This window comes from Zophobas morio, unplaced genomic scaffold (genome assembly GCF_036711695.1).
Source record: "Zophobas morio isolate AGI-343-1 ecotype UQ-CSIRO unplaced genomic scaffold, CSIRO_AGI_Zmor_V1 ptg000010l, whole genome shotgun sequence".
NCBI classification, from domain to species: domain Eukaryota; kingdom Metazoa; phylum Arthropoda; class Insecta; order Coleoptera; family Tenebrionidae; genus Zophobas; species Zophobas morio.
Genome location: NW_026972115.1, coordinates 3,834,793 through 3,855,458, shown reverse-complemented (window position 1 = coordinate 3,855,458; position 20,666 = coordinate 3,834,793). Strand labels below are relative to the sequence as shown.

At 33.4% G+C, this 20,666-nt stretch overlaps 3 protein-coding genes across 4 annotated transcripts in view; all 3 read left to right on the top strand.

Annotated features, from left to right (window-relative positions):
• Nucleotides 1-1,226, top strand: part of LOC135126178 (farnesyl pyrophosphate synthase) — a 47,563-nt gene extending 46,337 nt beyond the window's left edge. Inside the window, exon 4 of one of the 2 annotated variants that reach the window (XM_064052031.1) lies at nucleotides 97-1,226. In XM_064052031.1, coding sequence (XP_063908101.1) covers nucleotides 97-876 — 780 coding nt within the window. In that variant the 3' untranslated portion in view covers nucleotides 877-1,226. The remainder of the gene's footprint in view (nucleotides 1-96) is intronic. The other variant, XM_064052030.1, reaches the window with a different exon arrangement.
• A 155-nt stretch (nucleotides 1,227-1,381) lies between these two features.
• On the top strand, nucleotides 1,382-14,470 carry LOC135126180 (regulator of gene activity). The gene is made up of 5 exons (XM_064052033.1): nucleotides 1,382-1,869; nucleotides 2,022-2,404; nucleotides 13,523-13,805; nucleotides 13,854-13,961; nucleotides 14,017-14,470. The coding sequence occupies exons 1-5, from the start codon at nucleotides 1,721-1,723 to the stop codon at nucleotides 14,231-14,233; spliced, it is 1,140 nt and encodes a 379-aa protein (XP_063908103.1). The 5' UTR covers nucleotides 1,382-1,720; the 3' UTR covers nucleotides 14,234-14,470.
• A 978-nt stretch (nucleotides 14,471-15,448) lies between these two features.
• The window catches only part of LOC135126172 (cAMP-dependent protein kinase type II regulatory subunit), a 93,610-nt gene continuing 88,392 nt past the window's right edge, over nucleotides 15,449-20,666 (top strand). Inside the window, exon 1 of the mRNA XM_064052013.1 lies at nucleotides 15,449-15,967. The gene's annotated coding sequence lies outside the window, so the exon portion shown is untranslated. The remainder of the gene's footprint in view (nucleotides 15,968-20,666) is intronic.

Genomic DNA, 20,666 nt, shown 5'->3' with positions numbered 1-20,666 from the left:
GAGTGGGGCTTCGGGGAAAGGTCACGCACCAAATTTGACTAATTCTTTTGAATTAAATAAATGTGCAATGATTGTAAAGAAAGTTTTCTTTTCCAGTTGCAAGCTTTCTTCGTCGTCACGGACGACTTCATGGATCGGTCGGAGACCAGAAGGGGGCTTCCTTGCTGGTACAAGAAAGAGGAAATAGGACTGAGTGCCGTGAATGACGCCATAATTCTAGAACAAGGCATTTATACTTTATTGAAGAGACATTTTTCGAATCACCCTTGCCTGGTCCCAACCCTTGAACTGTTCCATGACGTCACTTTAAAAACCGCGATGGGACAAGCTCTGGATTGCATGTGTCAAAAAGACGGGAAACCCAATCTGGATCTCTTCACCATGAAAAAGTACAATTCGATTGTTAAATATAAGACTGCTTATTACACTTTCCAACTGCCGGTGGCCCTAGCCATGTACATGGCGAATTTGTACGACCCAGAGATGCACAGACAAGCCAAGACCATTTTACTCGAAATCGGTCAATTCTTCCAGATACAGGACGACTTCCTGGACTGCTTCGGCGATCCAGAGGTGACCGGCAAAGGCGGCAACGACATCCGCGAGGGCAAGTGCTCCTGGCTGGCCGTCGTGGCCCTCCAAAGGGCCAATCCCGCCCAAAGAAAAATCATGGAGGAGTTCTACGGGCGCCCCGGCCCCGAGGCCGCGCGAGTCATCCGCAACCTGTACCAAGAGCTGAGCTTGCCCAACACTTACGCCATCTATGAAGAAGAGAGCTTCAACATCATCCGCACCCACATCCAACAGAGCTCCAAGGGACTCCCCCACAAGCTCTTCTTCAAAATCATGGAAAGAATCTATAAAAGGGACTGTTGATTCAGTATTCGATAATTTGCACACGTTGCAGTGATAGTGTTAGCGTTTATTTTACAGGAATATGCTTTTGATACTTTTGTAAGTTAGGATAAGGTTTGTTTGAGCTTTAACTTCGGGTGTTTGGAGATTATATTGTAAATTCGAGTTTCTGTGTGATATCTGCGGGCTGGTGGACCAGTCGGCGTGTTTTGTTATAGTTAGTTAGGGTTATTTATGTGAGTCATTTTGTGTTTTTTTTTTTGGTAAGTTTTGTTACCACGTAGGATAGTCACTAAGTTTTCTAAGGTGTTTGAAGAAACTGTATTACTGTTACACAACAATGAAAATTATATATTGAAGAAAAAAAACTGTTTTGTTATTTATAATTTTATTAATGGGAATCGATGAATGGTTTGATAAATGATGTGGGCAACCCGCAATACAGCGTTGTTTGAGTGTTGCCTATAAAGCGTGCGTTGGTCCCCCTGGTGGCATTGTTCGAAGTGGGCCAACTGACAGGTGACAGTTCTGAAATCAGAACCATCTTGACAGTTACAGTTGTAATGGCGGAGAATACTTGGACAATAACATACACTTTGTCAAAATTGCGCCTTTATTTTGTATAGCGAGAGGTTTTTCTTCACCTTTTAGTGGAACCAAGAATCGTGCATCCATCACCCAGTGGTCTCAACCGTCTAGTTCAACCAGCAAGCTTGCATTTAAATCTCGAGTGTTTATGATGTTATTTGTATTTTTTGTGCTGATAAGTTAATGTAAGGACTGTGGCGAGGAAACGAGCGATTTTTTCAGCGTCCAACCGTAATTCCGTTATGCCAAAAGGTGGCTGGCTTGACACCAGATAGCTATGGCGAACTTGAACTTTACGAGGAACATAGGAGGTAGCAGCCTCGGACGGTCCAGCGTTAGCTTCGGAAGTAACTCTATGTCTGGTCATGTCACCCCCGTTTTCGGGCAGAGAGCGCCTTCCGACAGGAGAGGGATCCCTGCCATGGGGTAAATAGCGCCGAGGCGCCCGGCTCGTAAACCAACTCTAGCTCGACTACGAGCATTGCTAGAGTTTGTTTATGTCAGTTTTATAACCTAAGTGTCAACACTCAAATGGCGACATTCCAGTTACCCTCACGCAATAATCTCTTCTGTTGTAGAAATAGTAGCCAAATGGGTAACATGAACTCATTGGGAGGTTATAGTTCCTTTAATTCTGTGTTTGGCTCAGGAGATACTAACACCCCGTCATTATTGGATCTTAGTGAATTTCCTTCGTTAACGAATCGAAGTTCGGGAGATAACGTGCCCCAACCTAGCCCCATGCCCGGTGCTAAACCCTACGTAGGAATGGTCAAACAACCCACGTCCGAATCGAGTGAGTTTACTATGTCGTCCGAAGACTTCCCCGCGCTGCCGGGGACGCAGAACCGAGAGGGGGTGTCGCCGGGGGGCAGCACGTCAGGCGACAAAACCAACTCGGGAGGGGGCGGCGACGGCTCGGCTGGATCGAGAGAGAGTGAGAAGAACAGCGCCAAAACAGGTACTTACAAACACAGGTTATTTTTGGCGCGCTATTCAAATTTGAATAAAATTTACGACGATTAATTGGCTAGTTTTAGCTACACATTAAAGTCTGCAATAGTGGCTGCGGTTTCGGGTAACTTTAATGGGTCGTAAATGAACTTTTGTTGGCGTCATAATCGTGATTTAGGCAATAAATATTTTTAATTTGTTTTTCTAATTTCCACTTTAGAAACTACTGTTATCTAAATTACAAAAATATAGGGATCAACTCTGTGATAAGCGTAATAAATTGGAGACTAACATGTGAGGAAAAATCTGGCAACTTTTGGTATTGTAATTCGTACCCTCGCACAAAATTTGTATGCAATAGATAATTATCTTAAACCTAAATATAGTCCACTTCACAATATTAATACAATGGGACGACAAACCCAAAAAATTAAACATGCTAGCTCGCATGCAATAAATTCCCAGGAGATGTCATTAAAAAAAAAAAAAACTGCTGTAACTGTATACTGGATCTCTAAAATCGCCACATTCACTTAGCAAAGAATTCAAAAAATCAAATCCATGTAAGAGATCGTCCGTAATCCACGACCGACTTTCTCGTTAAAACCCACCAAACACACTTTTGTTACGCTTTAAGCTTAAAAAGACTCAGTCGCTTTTCAAGATTTTTCAAGCCGATAAAGCCGCTGATGGTTTATTACGACACGCAGAAACGTTTCCTGTTGTTTTATGGGTCACACGTAAAATAAAGATCTTGAAGGGGAGATAAACCGGACCCGGTATCAAATACGACGCAAATCGTCGATTTTTGATCGAAATTTCGGCGCATTTAATCGAAAGTGATAGCAAAGTTCAAAAAGTCGCACCACAACAAACGAGCGTCGAATTCGAAAATTTCTAAAAATATAAACAGCGGTGCATGAATATGACTGCAATTTGAGGTGTTGCCAGATTTGTGATTATTTTTTTCGGCTGGTGGAGCGGCGAAGTTTTACATAATTCGGTAGATTTTTCAGGCGACGATGACAACAACACTTGAAAACTCGTTTCTGTAAAAAATCCGACGCATTCCATAGCAACTGTGGACGAGTTTTGGTTTTTTAATTTATGGTGTATCAGCGATTTTGAGTGTTTTATCGATTGATTTATTGATACGTTTTTCGTAGTCACTTTCCTTTCAGATAAATGAATTAGTGGTTTGAACCCACGAGTTAAAATTGTTGTTTTTCTCTTCCATTCACTAAATCCGTTTCTACACAACTTAATCTAGAATCAATATTATTTCAGTTGAAAGTCGCTGGCTCGAGATTTGGCGCAAAGATAAACAGATAAACTGTTGCTAATTTCTTTATTTATTCCCCAGGTCTTGCTTTAAAAAAATACCTTGAAGGAGATTAGACTCATTAGCGGAAAAAAACGCACTTTTTCCCGATTCGGAGCCATTTGCTAATTAATTGCGCGCTGTCTCTTATCGAAGGAAAATCGATGAGTCCAGCCCACTCTACAAGTGTTAATTTTTACAGTTTCGCGTTCTACTTTATTCAAAAAGGCGTACAGTGGGATCGTTTGTGTATTCCCATCGATTCATAAAATAAACAAGTTAATGTCAAATCACTTGACTGTATCGTATTTCATTAATTTGACTTGGAAAACGAGCTGCGAACTAGTTTTATTATCACCTAGTTAGCGTGGTTATTAATGGACTGTTCTAATTGATAATAATAATAATAATAATTATATTTTGCCATTTCTTCTTAATATATGTAGTCTTCTTTCTACAACAAGAAACTTAAAACATGTTCAAAACGGTACATTTTTCTAGGAAAATATGTATTTTGCAATTACGCTCTCCCTCGGTTCTAATGACGAATGAAAATTTCATCAGAATTGAGATCGGGACGGGTGGGTCGTGCTTGATCTTCGTTTTTTTTTTTTTCTTCTCAATATAGGTGTATATTTTTTTGTGAACAACACAATAATTAAGTATGTTTTCAGTTTCATGTTAGGAAAAGAAGACTTCGTATATTAAGAAAAAATGCATAAAATATAAGCCCCGCCCACCCACCCCCTCTCAATTGTGATGATTTTTTTGTTCATCGTGCGCCGAGATCGGAGCTTGGTTGCAAAATCCTCATTTCTCTACAAGAAGTTATCATGTGAAATATGTTCTCGAAAGAGTAAAATTTTGCAATTAAACTCCGCCCCTCGGTCTGACAACGAATAAAAAAAATCCTTACAACTGAGCAGGGTGGGTGGGTGGGGCTTATATTTTGTCATTTCTTCTTAATATACGTGGTCTTCTTTTCACAACAAGAAACTTAAAACATGTTCAAAATTTTTGTAGGGAAATATGTATTTTGCAATTACGCTCCGCCCCTTGGCCTGACAACGAATAAAAAATTCATCATCATTGAGATCGAGACTTTCTTTTAGTTACTTATAGTTACGATAGTTACATTATGTTTTTAGTTTCTTGTTAGGAAAATAAGATTTGGTGTATTAAAAAAAAATGTAGGAAATATAAACCCCGCCCACCCACCCTCTGTTTTCTTACACGGTATCTCATTTGCCAAAGTCACTCTTTATCTTAGCAGGCACTAACCCCGCCCACCCACCCTCTCTTTTTTAGAGGTTATGTCATCTGCCAAAATCAGTCTTATCTTGGCAGCTACTAGATAGGATAAGACTGATTTTGGCAGATGACGTATCTTCTAGAAAATGGAATTAAATTATTATAAGAAAAGACACTAGAGGCTCCAAAGCATTATTATTAATAAATAAACCAAAAAAAAATATATATATAAGAGATTTATAAATTATAAAGAAAAACAACAAAAGAAAAATCCATTAAAGCATAGCCAACTAAACACTAGAGATGTTCAAAATTCCTGCTTTAAAATTTAAAAATTTAAAAATTCATAGATTATAAAAAGAAAATTCGTTAAATCGAAAAATTCGAAGATTGACAAATCGAAACAAAAATTGAATAACGGAAAGTCAAAAATTGAAAAATTTATAATTGAAAACTCGAAAAATTGGAAATCGAAAACTTGTGAAAATCTAAAAATGAAAGAAAAGAAAAACTGTACAGTTCGAAAATTAGAATTGAAGAAACAAAAAATTGAAAAATCGAGAAATTAAAACTTGAGAAACTGAAAAGTCGAAAAATTGAAGGGGCCAAGAATTTACAACGCTACAATCAAAAAATTAAAAATCGAGAAACTGAAACACTGATGGAAAATTTAAAAATCAAAAGTCGAAAAATTGAAAAAATCGAAAAAGGGAAAAACTGTAAAATTGCAAAATTGTAAGATTGAAAAATACAAAAATTCAATAATTTGTTATTGAAAACTGTCAAAATCGAAAAATTTAAACAAAAAATCGGAAAAATTAAAAACTGAATATGTGCAAAATTCAAAAATTGAAAAAGCAAACAATTTAACAAGCAAAAATGGAAAAATTAAAAGTCGAGAAACTGAAACATCGAAAAATTGAATAATTTTTAAGTTGAAAAATTGAAAAAATCGAAAAAGTGAAAAACTGTAATATCAAAAAATTGTAAGATGAAAAATTACAAATGAAAAATTAAAACAAAAATTTAATAATTGAAAAATTCGTAAACTGATTAATTTAAAATTGAAAACTCGGAAACTTGTAAAAATTAAAGAAACGAACAATTCGAACGTTTAAAAATTAGAATTGAAGAAACAAAAAATTGAAAAATCGAAAAATAAAACTTAAGTAACTGAAAAATCGAAAAATTTAGAAAGCTAAAACCGAAATATTAAAAGTCGAGAAACTGAAACACTGAAAAATTGAAAAACCAAAAGTTGAGTGTATATAAGTAAGCTCGTAATGCTTCCAAATTTTGATATTTTTTTGTAAAGTACTTGCTAAGATAAAAAGAGAGGGTGGGTGGGCGGGGCTAGTAGCTACTAAGATAAGACTGATTTTGGCAGATGACGTATCTTCTAGAAAATGGAATTAAATTATTATAAGAAAAGACACTAGAGGCTCCAAAGCATTATTATTAATAAATAAACCAAAAAAAAATAATATATAAGAGATTTATAAATTATAAAGAAAAACAACAAAAGAAAACTCCATTAAAGCATAGCCAACTAAACACTAGAGATGTTCAAAATTCCTGCTTTAAAATTTAAAAATTTAAAAATTCATAGATTATAAAAAGAAAATTCGTTAAATCGAAAAATTCGAAGATTGACAAATCGAAACAAAAATTGAATAACGGAAAGTCAAAAATTGAAAAATTTATAATTGAAAACTCGAAAAATTGGAAATCGAAAACTTGTGAAAATCTAAAAATGAAAGAAAAGAAAAACTGTACAGTTCAAAAATTAGAATTGAAGAAACAAAAAATTGAAAAATCGAGAAATTAAAACTTGAGAAACTGAAAAGTCGAAAAATTGAAGGGGCCAAGAATTTACAACGCTACAACCAAAAAATTAAAAGTCGAGAAACTGAAACACTGATGGAAAATTTAAAAATCAAAAGTCGAAAAATTGAAAAAATCGAAAAAGGGAAGAACTGTAAAATTGCAAAATTGTAAGATTGAAAAATACAAAAGTTGAATAATTTGTTATTGAAAACTGTCAAAATCGAAAAATTTAAACAAAAAATCGGAAAATCGAAAAATTAAAAACTGAATATGTGCAAAATTCAAAAATTGAAAAAGCGAAAAATTTAACAAGCAAAAATGGAAAAATTAAAAGTCGAGAAACTGAAACATCGAAAAATTGAATCATCTTTAAGTTGAAAAATAGAAAAAATCGAAAAAGTGAAAAACTGTAATATCAAAAGATTGTAAGATGAAAAATTACAAATGAAAAATTAAAACAAAAATTTAATAAATGAAAAATTCGTAAACTGATTAATTTAAAATTGAAAACTCGGAAACTTGTAAAAATTAAAGAAACGAACAATTCGAACGTTCAAAAATTAGAATTGAAGAAACAAAAAATTGAAAAATCGAAAAATAAAACTTGAGTAACTGAAAAATCGAAAAATTTAGAAAGCTAAAACCGAAATATTAAAAGTCGAGAAACTGAAACACTGAAAAATTGAAAAACCAAAAGTTGAGTGTATATAAGTAAGCTCGTAATGCTTCCAAATTTTGATATTTTTTTGTAAAGTACTTGCTAAGATAAAAAGAGAGGGTGGGTGGGCGGGGCTAGTAGCCGCTAAGTTAAGACTGATTTTGGCAGATGACGTATCTTCTAGAAAATGGAATTAAATTATTATAAGAAAAGACACTAGAGGCTCCAAACCATTATTATTAATAAATAAACCAAAAAAAAAAAATAAGAGATCTATAAATTATAAAGAAAAACAACAAAAGAAAAATCCGTTAAAGCATAGCCAACTAAACACTAGAGATGTTCAAAATTCCTGCTTTAAAATTTAAAAATTCATAGATTATAAAAAGAAAATTCGTTAAATCGAAAAATTCGGAGATTGACAAATCGAAACAAAAATTGAATAACGGAAAGTCAAAAATTGAAAAATTTATAATTGAAAACTCGCAAAATTGGAAATCGAAAACTTGTGAAAATCTAAAAATGAAAGAAAAGAAAAACTGTACAGTTCAAAAATTAGAATTGAAGAAACAAAGAATTGAAAAATCGAGAAATTAAAACTTGAGAAACTGAAAAGTCGAAAAATTGAAGGGGCCAAGAATTTACAACGCTGCAAGCAAAAAATTAAAAGTCGAGAAACTGAAACACTGATGGAAAATTTAAAAATCAAAAGTCGAAAAATTGAAAAAATCGAAAAAGGGAAAAACTGTAAAATTGCAAAATTGTAAGATTGAAAAATACAAAAATTGAATAATTTGTTATTGAAAACTGTCAAAATCGAAAAATTTAAACAAAAAATCGGAAAAGCGAAAAATTTAACAAGCAAAAATGGAAAAATTAAAAGTCGAGAAACTGAAACATCGAAAAATTGAATAATCTTTAAGTTGAAAAATTGAAAAAATCGAAAAAGTGAAAAACTGTAAAATCAAAAAATTGTAAGATGAAAAATTACAAATGAAAAATTAAAACAAAAATTTAATAATTGAAAAATTCGTAAACTGATTAATTTAAAATTGAAAATTCGGAAACTTGTAAAAATTAAAGAAACGAACAATTCGAACGTTCAAAAATTAGAATTGAAGAAACAAAAAATTGAAAAATCGAAAAATAAAACTTGAGTAACTGAAAAATCGAAAAATTTAGTAAGCTAAAACCGAAATATTAAAAGTCGAGAAACTGAAACACTGAAAAATTGAAAAACCAAAAGTTGAGTGTATATAAGTAAGCTCGTAATGTTTCCAAATTTTGATATTTTTTTGTAAAGTACTTGCTAAGATAAAAAGAGAGGGTGGGTGGGCGGGGCTAGTAGCTGCTAAGATAAGACTGATTTTGGCAGATGACGTATCTTCTAGAAAATGGAATTAAATTATTATAAGAAAAGACACTAGAGGCTCCAAAGCATTATTATTAATAAATAAACCAAAAAAAGAAAAAAATAAGAGATTTATAAATTATAAAGAAAAACAACAAAAGAAAAATCCATTAAAGCATAGCCAACTAAACACTAGAGATGTTCAAAATTTCTGCTTTAAAATTTAAAAATTTAAAAATTCATAGATTATAAAAAGAAAATTCGTTAAATCGAAAAATTCGAAGATTGACAAATCGAAACAAAAATTGAATAACGGAAAGTCAAAAATTGAAAAATTTATAATTGAAAACTCGAAAAATTGGAAATCGAAAACTTGTGAAAATCTAAAAATGAAAGAAAAGAAAAACTGTACAGTTCAAAAATTAGAATTGAAGAAACAAAAAATTGAAAAATCGAGAAATTAAAAGTTGAGAAACTGAAAAGTCGAAAAATTGAAGGGGCCAAGAATTTACAACGCTGCAAGCAAAAAATTAAAAGTCGAGAAACTGAAACACTGATGGAAAATTTAAAAATCAAAAGTCGAAAAATTGAAAAAATCGAAAAAGGGAAAAACTGTAAAATTGCAAAATTGTAAGATTGAAAAATACAAAAATTGAATAATTTGTTATTGAAAACTGTCAAAATCGAAAAATTTAAACAAAAAATCGGAAAAGCGAAAAATTTAACAAGCAAAAATGGAAAAATTAAAAGTCGAGAAACTGAAACATCGAAAAATTGAATAATCTTTAAGTTGAAAAATTGAAAAAATCGAAAAAGTGAAAAACTGTAATATCAAAAAATTGTAAGATGAAAAATTACAAATGAAAAATTAAAACAAAAATTTAATAATTGAAAAATTCGTAAACTGATTAATTTAAAATTGAAAACTCGGAAACTTGTAAAAATTAAAGAAACGAACAATTCGAACGTTCAAAAATTAGAATTGAAGAAACAAAAAATTGAAAAATCGAAAAATAAAACTTGAGTAACTGACAAATCGAAAAATTTAGAAAGCTAAAACCGAAATATTAAAAGTCGAGAAACTGAAACACTGAAAAATTGAAAAACCAAAAGTTGTATATAAGTAAGCTCGTAATGTTTCCAAATTTTGATATTTTTTTGTAAAGTACTTGCTAAGATAAAAAGAGAGGGTGGGTGGGCGGGGCTAGTAGCTGCTAAGATAAGACTGATTTTGGCAGATGACGTATCTTCTAGAAAATGGAATTAAATTATTATAAGAAAAGACACTAGAGGCTCCAAAGCATTATTATTAATAAATAAACCAAAAAAAGAAAAAAATAAGAGATTTATAAATTATAAAGAAAAACAACAAAAGAAAAATCCATTAAAGCATAGCCAACTAAACACTAGAGATGTTCAAAATTTCTGCTTTAAAATTTAAAAATTTAAAAATTCATAGATTATAAAAAGAAAATTCGTTAAATCGAAAAATTCGAAGATTGACAAATCGAAACAAAAATTGAATAACGGAAAGTCAAAAATTGAAAAATTTATAATTGAAAACTCGAAAAATTGGAAATCGAAAACTTGTGAAAATCTAAAAATGAAAGAAAAGAAAAACTGTACAGTTCAAAAATTAGAATTGAAGAAACAAAAAATTGAAAAATCGAGAAATTAAAAGTTGAGAAACTGAAAAGTCGAAAAATTGAAGGGGCCAAGAATTTACAACGCTGCAAGCAAAAAATTAAAAGTCGAGAAACTGAAACACTGATGGAAAATTTAAAAATCAAAAGTCGAAAAATTGAAAAAATCGAAAAAGGGAAAAACTGTAAAATTGCAAAATTGTAAGATTGAAAAATACAAAAATTGAATAATTTGTTATTGAAAACTGTCAAAATCGAAAAATTTAAACAAAAAATCGGAAAAGCGAAAAATTTAACAAGCAAAAATGGAAAAATTAAAAGTCGAGAAACTGAAACATCGAAAAATTGAATAATCTTTAAGTTGAAAAATTGAAAAAATCGAAAAAGTGAAAAACTGTAATATCAAAAAATTGTAAGATGAAAAATTACAAATGAAAAATTAAAACAAAAATTTAATAATTGAAAAATTCGTAAACTGATTAATTTAAAATTGAAAACTCGGAAACTTGTAAAAATTAAAGAAACGAACAATTCGAACGTTCAAAAATTAGAATTGAAGAAACAAAAAATTGAAAAATCGAAAAATAAAACTTGAGTAACTGACAAATCGAAAAATTTAGAAAGCTAAAACCGAAATATTAAAAGTCGAGAAACTGAAACACTGAAAAATTGAAAAACCAAAAGTTGTATATAAGTAAGCTCGTAATGTTTCCAAATTTTGATATTTTTTTGTAAAGTACTTGCTAAGATAAAAAGAGAGGGTGGGTGGGCGGGGCTAGTAGCTGCTAAGATAAGACTGATTTTGGCAGATGACGTATCTTCTAGAAAATGGAATTAAATTATTATAAGAAAAGACACTAGAGGCTCCAAAGCATTATTATTAATAAATAAACCAAAAAAAGAAAAAAATAAGAGATTTATAAATTATAAAGAAAAACAACAAAAGAAAAATCCATTAAAGCATAGCCAACTAAACACTAGAGATGTTCAAAATTCCTGCTTTAAAATTTAAAAATTTAAAAATTCATAGATTATAAAAAGAAAATTCGTTAAATCGAAAAATTCGAAGATTGACAAATCGAAACAAAAATTGAATAACGGAAAGTCAAAAATTGAAAAATTTATAATTGAAAACTCGAAAAATTGGAAATCGAAAACTTGTGAAAATCTAAAAATGAAAGAAAAGAAAAACTGTACAGTTCAAAAATTAGAATTGAAGAAACAAAAAATTGAAAAATCGAGAAATTAAAACTTGAGAAACTGAAAAGTCGAAAAATTGAAGGGGCCAAGAATTTACAACGCTGCAAGCAAAAAATTAAAAGTCGAGAAACTGAAACACTGATGGAAAATTTAAAAATCAAAAGTAGAAAAATTGAAAAAATCGAAAAAGGGAAAAACTGTAAAATTGCAAAATTGTAAGATTGAAAAATACAAAAATTGAATAATTTGTAATTGAAAACTGTCAAAATCGAAAAATTTAAACAAAAAATCGGAAAAGCGAAAAATTTAACAAGCAAAAATGGAAAAATTAAAAGTCGATAAACTGAAACATCGAAAAATTGAATAATCTTTAAGTTGAAAAATTGAAAAAATCGAAAAAGTGAAAAACTGTAATATCAAAAAATTGTAAGATGAAAAATTACAAATGAAAAATTAAAACAAAAATTTAATAATTGAAAAATTCGTAAACTGATTAATTTAAAATTGAAAACTCGGAAACTTGTAAAAATTAAAGAAACGAACAATTCGAACGTTCAAAAATTAGAATTGAAGAAACAAAAAATTGAAAAATCGAAAAATAAAACTTGAGTAACTGAAAAATCGAAAAATTTAGAAAGCTAAAACCGAAATATTAAAAGTCGAGAAGCTGAAACACTGAAAAATTGAAAAACCAAAAGTTGAGTGTATATAAGTAAGCTCGTAATGTTTCCAAATTTTGATATTTTTTTGTAAAGTACTTGCTAAGATAAAAAGAGAGGGTGGGTGGGCGGGGCTAGAAACCAAGAACCGTACAATTTTTTCGATCTCTAATAATTAATGAGATATCGAAGACGGCGCTCTTAGTGACTCACCCTGTACATCATCATGAATATACGAGCGTAGAGTAGTAAACTTTAATAATTGTTTAAATTTGTACATATTTATTGAACATTAACAAATTTCTTGATTATACTACTGATAGTATGGTATTTACAGAGCAGCCCCCCTAGTGGAATAAGAGAATAACAAAATTATGGGATTTTTCCAAAATTTCTGAATAACTGGGGTCCGAAAGATTACAAAAATTGAGATTTAAAATTATGTCTCGTGTTCCAGTACTCCAAAAGACTACAAACTCAAAAATACGCACTCCAGATTAAAATTCTGTATTTGTAAAATAATTAACACTTTAAACGCACCAAGAACAAATTGTTAGAAATAATGTAACAATAATAATTGGAAAAGAAGCACGTTATTGACAATTTTAGTGCGGAAGCGCTGGCTCTTGTGAATGGACTGAGAAAAATTTCACCAACAACGCGACACCGATTTGACAATGTTAACGTTTTTATTCAATCATAAAAGCTATTATTAATTTGGGCTTCTATATTATTCAATATTTTTCCTGAATACTAGTTTTATTATCACCTAGTTAGCGTGGTTATTAATGTACTGTTCTAATTGAGGCGACCGATTCTGAAAAAAGCCGCGCACTTTGAACTAATTAGTCGTTAAAGTGTCTCATTTTAATGAGGCTTTTTGTGGATTAAATGAAATTATGGAAAGTTCTCGGTATTTTTAAGTTCCGAATAATGAAATGCAGAAATGTAGTCTGAAGCGACTAAAAATGTAGCGTAATCTATAACATCTGTGGGTGTAGCGTTTGTAAGATTTATTTTTATTTGTTTATTTTTATCGGTCGATTTTTAATGACTAAAATGAAAAAAGATTCACAAAATTACTACCACATTGAAATTTATTTTTAAAATGACAGTTATCGAACAAGGAATGTATCGTGTTGCCAACATAATTTTTTTGACGTCATCGATTTTTTGGAGGGATGAATAAGTGAATTTTGGTTGTTTTCGTTCCAGGAATCCAAACATCCCCCGATGGTCGAGTGACGAACATCCCCGCCAGCATGGTGAACGACCAGTTCGGCATCGTCGGTCTCTTAACGTTCATAAGGGCGGCGGAAACGGATCCCAACCTGGTGTCGCTAGCGTTAGGCCAGGACTTGACGGCGCTCGGACTGAATCTCAACTCTCCAGACAACCTTTACCCAACATTCGGAGGCCCCTGGGCGGAGTATCCGTGTCGGCCCCAAGACATAGACTTCCACGTTCCTCCTGAATATCTCATCAACCACGCCATCAGGTGACTCACGCGCGCTTTCATTCAGTCTACTAACAACAGCGTTTGCAGGGATAAGTTGGCATCCATGAAGTTGAGTCGGTATAAGGACGACCTGTTGTTTTTCATGTTTTATAATAACGTCGGTGACGTGTTACAGTTGGCCGCAGCTAGTGAATTGTGAGTATTTTGTAGTGTGGAAGATCCACCAACGCCGCAATTTCTGGATTTGTAGGTACAGTAGAGAGTGGCGCTACCACACGGAAGAGAAAGTCTGGATAACGCAGGTCCCGGGAATGATGCTGGCCGAAAAGACTTCCACGTACGAACGAGGAACTTACTACTTCTTCGACGCGCAGAACTGGAGGAAAGTCCCGAAAGAATTCCACTTGGATTACAGTAAACTCGAAGGCCGGCCTGTCATCTCCCCGAACTTGCACAACACATCGTGAAACGGTGTTATTCCATGACTTCGACCGACTATGAATAAATGAAAAGTGTATACACTATATATGAGTTGTTAGTTCTTAAGGTTAATGCGTCTATTAAATAAGTGACCAACTTCACTTATTTACTAGAATTGGATAAGTATTAATTTTGAAAAAGATTAAAAAAGTTATATACCTATACAGTTTTCATTTTATTTGTAAATTTACTGTACAATATTAATAAATAATATGATTAACTGATTTTCAACAACTGCTAATCATGTCTTCACTCCAAAGATGCGCCGCCTCTTTATAAAGAAAAAGTTTGTTTGGACGGGTTTATTTATAACCGACTTGTTTTTCGAAAAAAACATTATGTAAACCGGGATCAACACGCGAACATTTAATTCGATTTCAAAAGATTCGGTGTTGGGTTGGCAACATTTCAAACAGATCGGATTATAAATTATGACACGGGACGCTAAAATTGGAACACCGCATAATCCCAACACCATTCTTTTCATAGTTTTAGATACTCAAGTGTAATTTTAAACAATGCCGAGTGAATGAAACGAGTGACTCAAGTGGACGTTTATTCCTTTTACCAAGTGCATCTGTGGCTATATTCAGACAAGTGCCAACTGACTGTGGAGGGAAGCCCCCAATTGTGCAACAGAAATCGTTACTAATTTAGAACTATTAACGTGTCGTAACGAGTAGCTGCAAAAAAGTTCAACGATTCAATTAATTTGGCACGGCGCCATCTGGTGAGTAGTGCGTAAGAAAGGACACAAGAAGTCAAGTGTCCAGTCGCTTTTATCACTCAGACCCAAATTTTGTCCTTGGTTAGTCAGTTTTACAAAACTAAGATATTTAATTAATTCTAGCTGAGTACAAAAAATTGTTGATTCCATTTTAAAAGTCATAAATATTGTATTTTATTAAGCGCGCGAAATTCAAACCGGATGATTTCGAACTGGGTCGATTTAATTGCCCCTTTTGTGGAGCTCAAGTTACGCCGCTGCCATGTCACGTGTTCCGCGTTAACCCATTTAAAAGTTCGGCGATGTATCGGCTGAATAATTGAGAATTTGCGTAAGAGCCCCGTATCGATTCCCGCCGCCTCGTTTGCGCCCCCCGTTCGTCCCCGATAAAAAATTAACAAAAAAAAAATTTCTGCGGCGCAGCGCCCCCTGGCGTCTGTCAGTGCGTCGTAAGATGCCAAAACGTCCGAAATTCTGTCATTGCTGCCGACCCAAGGTGGATTCACCTAGCAGCTCCTCCTCCTCCTCCAGCTCTCTTTGGGGTAATTTCCGGCGGCTTCCCGCGGGAGTCAGCGCCTTTTGACCTCACTCTGCGTGCGCCGCTGGTGGCCATCCCGCGTTTCCCGATTTTCCCGTTCGCGCGCCGCTGGCGGCCGGTCAGGCAGATTCCCGTTTTGCACCTGTCATCCGCAAGTGTCAGTCGATCATTAATCATTGATTATCGCGGCCAAGCAGTGTCTGTGCAGTGACGCCCCGATGCAGTGAGAGCCCCCGAATCCGCGGTCCGCTTCAGCATCAGCTCCATTTTCGCCAAGGGCCCGTCCGGCGACAGCCGCGTTAGTGCAGTGCCAACTCGATCGCAGTGATGGTGAATGCGGGGAGACGGCCCTAAGTCCGGAGGCAGATGCTAGAGTGCTGGGGGCGGCGTTCGTGAGGAAACAAGCTCGGGGGCGACGTCTGCTGGGCGCCTGCGGTCCGCTTGGGCGGCTTTCAGGTACGGAGCGGAGGCTCGCTCGGGCCCCCTTGTGACGTTTGAGGTTAGGCGAGAGCGGGGCTTTGCGTGGACACGAGGGGTTCATTCATGGGAGGAGGGCGTCTGAAAGGGAAAGCGAGGGATTGGGGTCGAGTTGGGAATTAATCACCTGAAAAACTACTCACGAATTGGGTAATTGTGGAAAATTGCGAACGGTTTGGGGGTCGAGACGGGTTTAGAGGGCAAGACGCTTGCTTATTTACGGGGTAATTCCGGTGATGGAGAGGTTTAGGAGGTCGGTTTAAAGTCCGGTGGTAATGGGACACCACTTTTTTTTTATTAAATGGGGTTATAGCGTTATAAGACGCTAAAAAATGAATGTTGATCAATAATCACCCTCATGAATTTACCAAACCCGTGTCCGGCCACTACAAGAAAAAGCCTCACCTCAAACTTGTTAAAATAATCTAATTTTTCACAGTTTTAACTCAAACAAGATTAATCATTTATTATGACTTTATTTAATGAAATAAAAAATCAATGGAAAGCAGTGGAAACGTTTCATGATAAAGTTAGGGCCGAGAGGGATCCTCGGCCCCGAAATCTTTTTCTTTCACTTTGTCGAACCATGTCTCAAGCCAAATTTAAATAAATGCACAAAATTGATCATAACCATCCAATTTAGTTTAATCTGTAATGTTTATATTGTAGCCCGGAAATTAGATTAATAATTCGTTCCAGTTCGTTAATTCGAGACGTTTTTATTGCCATCTCATCGCCAATTTCTTTAACCGCAATAACGTCCTCGTCGTAAAACAGGGGGGTATTCAGGAAAATATTGAATAATATAGAAGCCCAAATTAATAATAGCTTTTATGATTGAATAAAAACGTTAACATTGTCAAATCGGTGTCGCGTCGTTGGTGTTATCTCAACAAATCACCAACCCCGGAAATTGTCGGTGAAATTTTTCTCAGTTCATACACAAGAGCCAGCGCTTCCGCACTAAAATTGTCAATAACGTGCTTCTTTTCCAATTATTTTTGTTACATTATTTGTAATAATTTGTTCTTGGTGCGTTTAAAGTGTTAATTATTTTACAAATACAGAATTTAATCTGGAGTGCGTATTTTTGAGTTTGTAGTCTTTTGGAGTACTAGAACACGAGACATAATTTTAAATCTCAATTTTTGTCATTTTTCTGCCCCCAGTTATTCAGAAATTTTGGAAAAAATGCCATAATTTTGTTATTCTCTTATTCCACTAGGGGGCTGCTCTGCAAATGCATAGTATAATCAAGAAATTTCTTAATGTTCAATAAATATAAAAATTTAAACAATTATTAAAGTTTACTACACCACGCTCGTATATTCATGATGATGTACAGGGTGAGTCACTAAGAGCGCCGTCTTCGATATCTCATTAATTATTAGAGATCGAAAAAAGTCAGAGACCAAAATTGTACGGTTCTTGGTTACTAGCCCCGCCCACCCACCTTCTCTTTTTATCTTAGCAAGTACTTTGCAAAAAAATATCAAAATTTGGAAACATTACGAGCTTACTTATATGCCCTTAACTTTTGATTTTTCAATTTTTCAGTGTTTCAGTTTCTCGACTTTTAATATTTCGATTTTAGCTTTTTAAATTTTTCGATTTTTCAGTTACTCAAGTTTTATTTTTCGATTTTTCAATTTTTCGTTTCTTCAATTCTAATTTTTGAACGTTCGAATTGTTCGTTTCTTTAATTTTTAGACATTTACAAGTTTCCAATCTTCAATTTTTCGAGTTTTCAAGTTTAAATTAATCAATTTTCGAATTTTTCAATTATTACATTTTTGTTTTAATTTTTCATTTGTAATTTTTCATTTGTAATTTTTCATTTGTAATTTTTCATTTGTAATTTTTTATTTGTAATTTTTCAATTCTTACAATTTTTTGATATTACAGTTTTTCACTTTTTCGATTTTTTCAATTTTTCAACTCAAAGATTATTCAATTTTTCGATGTTTCAGTTTCTCGACTTTTAATTTTTCCATTTTTGCTTGTTAAATTTTTCGCTTTTTCAATTTTTGAATTTTGCACATATTCAGTTTTTAATTTTTCGATTTTACAATTTTTTGTTTAAATTTTTCGATTTTGACAAAGTTTTCAGTAACAAATTATTCAATTTTTGTATTTTTCAATTGTTAAATTTTTGTTTCTTCAAGTTTTCCATTTGCAATTTTTCAATCTCACAATTTTGCGATTTTACAGTTTTTCCCTGTTTCGATTTCTTCAATTTTTCAACTTTTGATTTTTAAATTTTCCATCAGTGTTTCAGTTTCCCGACTTTTAATTTTTTGATTCTAGTGTTGTAAATTCTTGGCCCCTTCAATTTTTCGATTTTTCAGTTACTCAAGTTTTAATTTTTCGATTTTTCAATTTTTTGTTTCTTCAATTCTAATTTTTGAACTTTACAGTTTTTCTTTTCTTTCATTTTTAGATTTTCACAAGTTTTCGATTTCCAATTTTTCGAGTTTTCAGTTATAAATTTTTCAATTTTTGATTCGATTTGTAATTTGTCAATTTTTCGATTTAACGAATTTTCTTTTTATAATTTATGAATTTTTAAATTTTTAAATTTTAAAGCAGGCATTTTAAATATCTCTAGTGTTTAGTTGGTTATGCTTTAATGTATTTTTCTTTTGTTGTTTTTGTTTATAATTTATAAATCTCTTATATATTTTTTTTTGGTTTATTTATTAATAATAATGCTTTGGAGCCTCTAGTGTCTTTTCTTATAATAATTTAATTCCATTTTCTAGAAGATACGTCATTTGCTAAAATCAGTCTTATCTTAACAGGTACTAGCCCCGCCCACCCACCCTCTCTTTTTTTAGAAGTTATGTCATCTGCCAAAATTAGTCTTATCCGATCTAGTAGCTGCCAAGATAAGACTGTTTTTGGCAGATGACATAACCTCTAAAAAAGAGAGGGTGGGTGGGCAGGGTTAGTGCCTGCTAAGATAAAGAGTGACTTTGGCAAATGATATACCGTGTAAGAAAAGAGAGGGTGGGTGGGGCTAATAGCTGTTAGATAAAAGTGATTTTGGCAAATGACATACTCTCTAAGAAAAGAGAGGGCGGGTGGGCGGGCCTAGTAGCTGCTAAGGTAAAACTCATTTTAGCAGGTACTAGCCTCGCCTATCCGCCCTCTATTTTCTTAGAAAGATCTCATTTCATTTGCCAAAATCAGTCTTATCCTAACAGGTACTAGCCCCGCCCACCCACCCTCTTTTTTTTAGAGGTTAGGTCATCTGCCAAAATCAGTCTTATCTTAACAGGTACTAGCCCCGCCCACCCACCCTCTCTTTTTTAGAAGTTATGTCATCTGCCAAAATTAGTCTTATCCGATCTAGTAGCTGCCAAGATAAGACTGTTTTTGGCAGATGACATAACCTCTAAAAAAGAGAGGGTGGGTGGGCGGGGTTAGTGCCTGCTAAGATAAAGAGTGACTTTGGCAAATGATATACCGTGTAAGAAAAGAGAGGGTGGGTGGTTTCATTTGCCAAAATCAATCTTGTCCTGGCAGATACTAGCCCCGCCCACCCACCCCATATTTTCTTGTAGGATATGTCATTTGCCAAAATCAGTTTTATCTTAGCAAATACCGATGATTAACTTTTGCAAAAAAATGATCACAATTTGGAAACAAAACGAGCTGACTTAATTTTCTTAATTTTTTTTTAATACAGGAAATCTTTTCCCAACAAGAAACTAAAAGCATTATTATGTAACTATCGTGTTGTTCAAATAAACCTATGAGTAACTAAAAAAAAAAAACTCGATTTCAATGATGATGAATTTTTTATTCGTTGTCAGACTGAGGGGCGGAGCGTAATTGGAAAATACATTCCCTACAAAAATTTTGAACATGTTTTAGGTTTTTTGTTGTGAAAAGAACACTACGTATATTAAGAACAAAGGGCAAAATATAAACTCCACCCACCCACCCGATCTCAGTTGTAATGCTTTTTTTTTATTCATTGTCAGACCGAGGGGCGGAGCGTAATTGCAAAATACATTCCCTACAAAAATTTCGAACATGTTTTAGGTTTTTTGTTGTGAAAAAAAGATTGCGTATAGTAAGAACAAAAGGCAAAATATAAGCCCCACCCACCCACCCTTTCTCAGTTGTAATGATTTTTTGTATTCGTTGTAGACCCAGCGGCGGAGTTTAATTTAATTCTATATTTCCTTGTAAAATTTTACTCTTTCATGAACATATTTCACCTGGTAATTTCTTGTCGAGAAATGAGGTTTTTGCAGCTAAGCTCCGCCCTCCGCACGATGAATAAAAAAATTATCACAATTGAGAAGTGGTGGGTGGGCGGGGCTTATATTTTGTACATTTTTTTAATATATGAATTTTTTTTCTAACAAGAAACTGAAAACTTATTTAATTACCGTGTTGTTCAAACAAAGCTATATGTAACTAAAAAAAAAGTCCCGATCTCAATTGTGATGAATTTTTTATTCGTTGTCAGACCGAGGGGCGGAGCGTAATTGCAAAATACAAATTTCCCTACAAAAATTTCGAACATGTCTTAAGTTTCTTGTTGTGAAAAGAAGACTACGTACATTAAGAAAAAATGGCAAAATATAAGCCCCACCCACCCACCCTGTCTCAGTTGTAATGATCTTTTTTTATTCGTTGTCAGACCGAGCGGTGGAGTTTAATT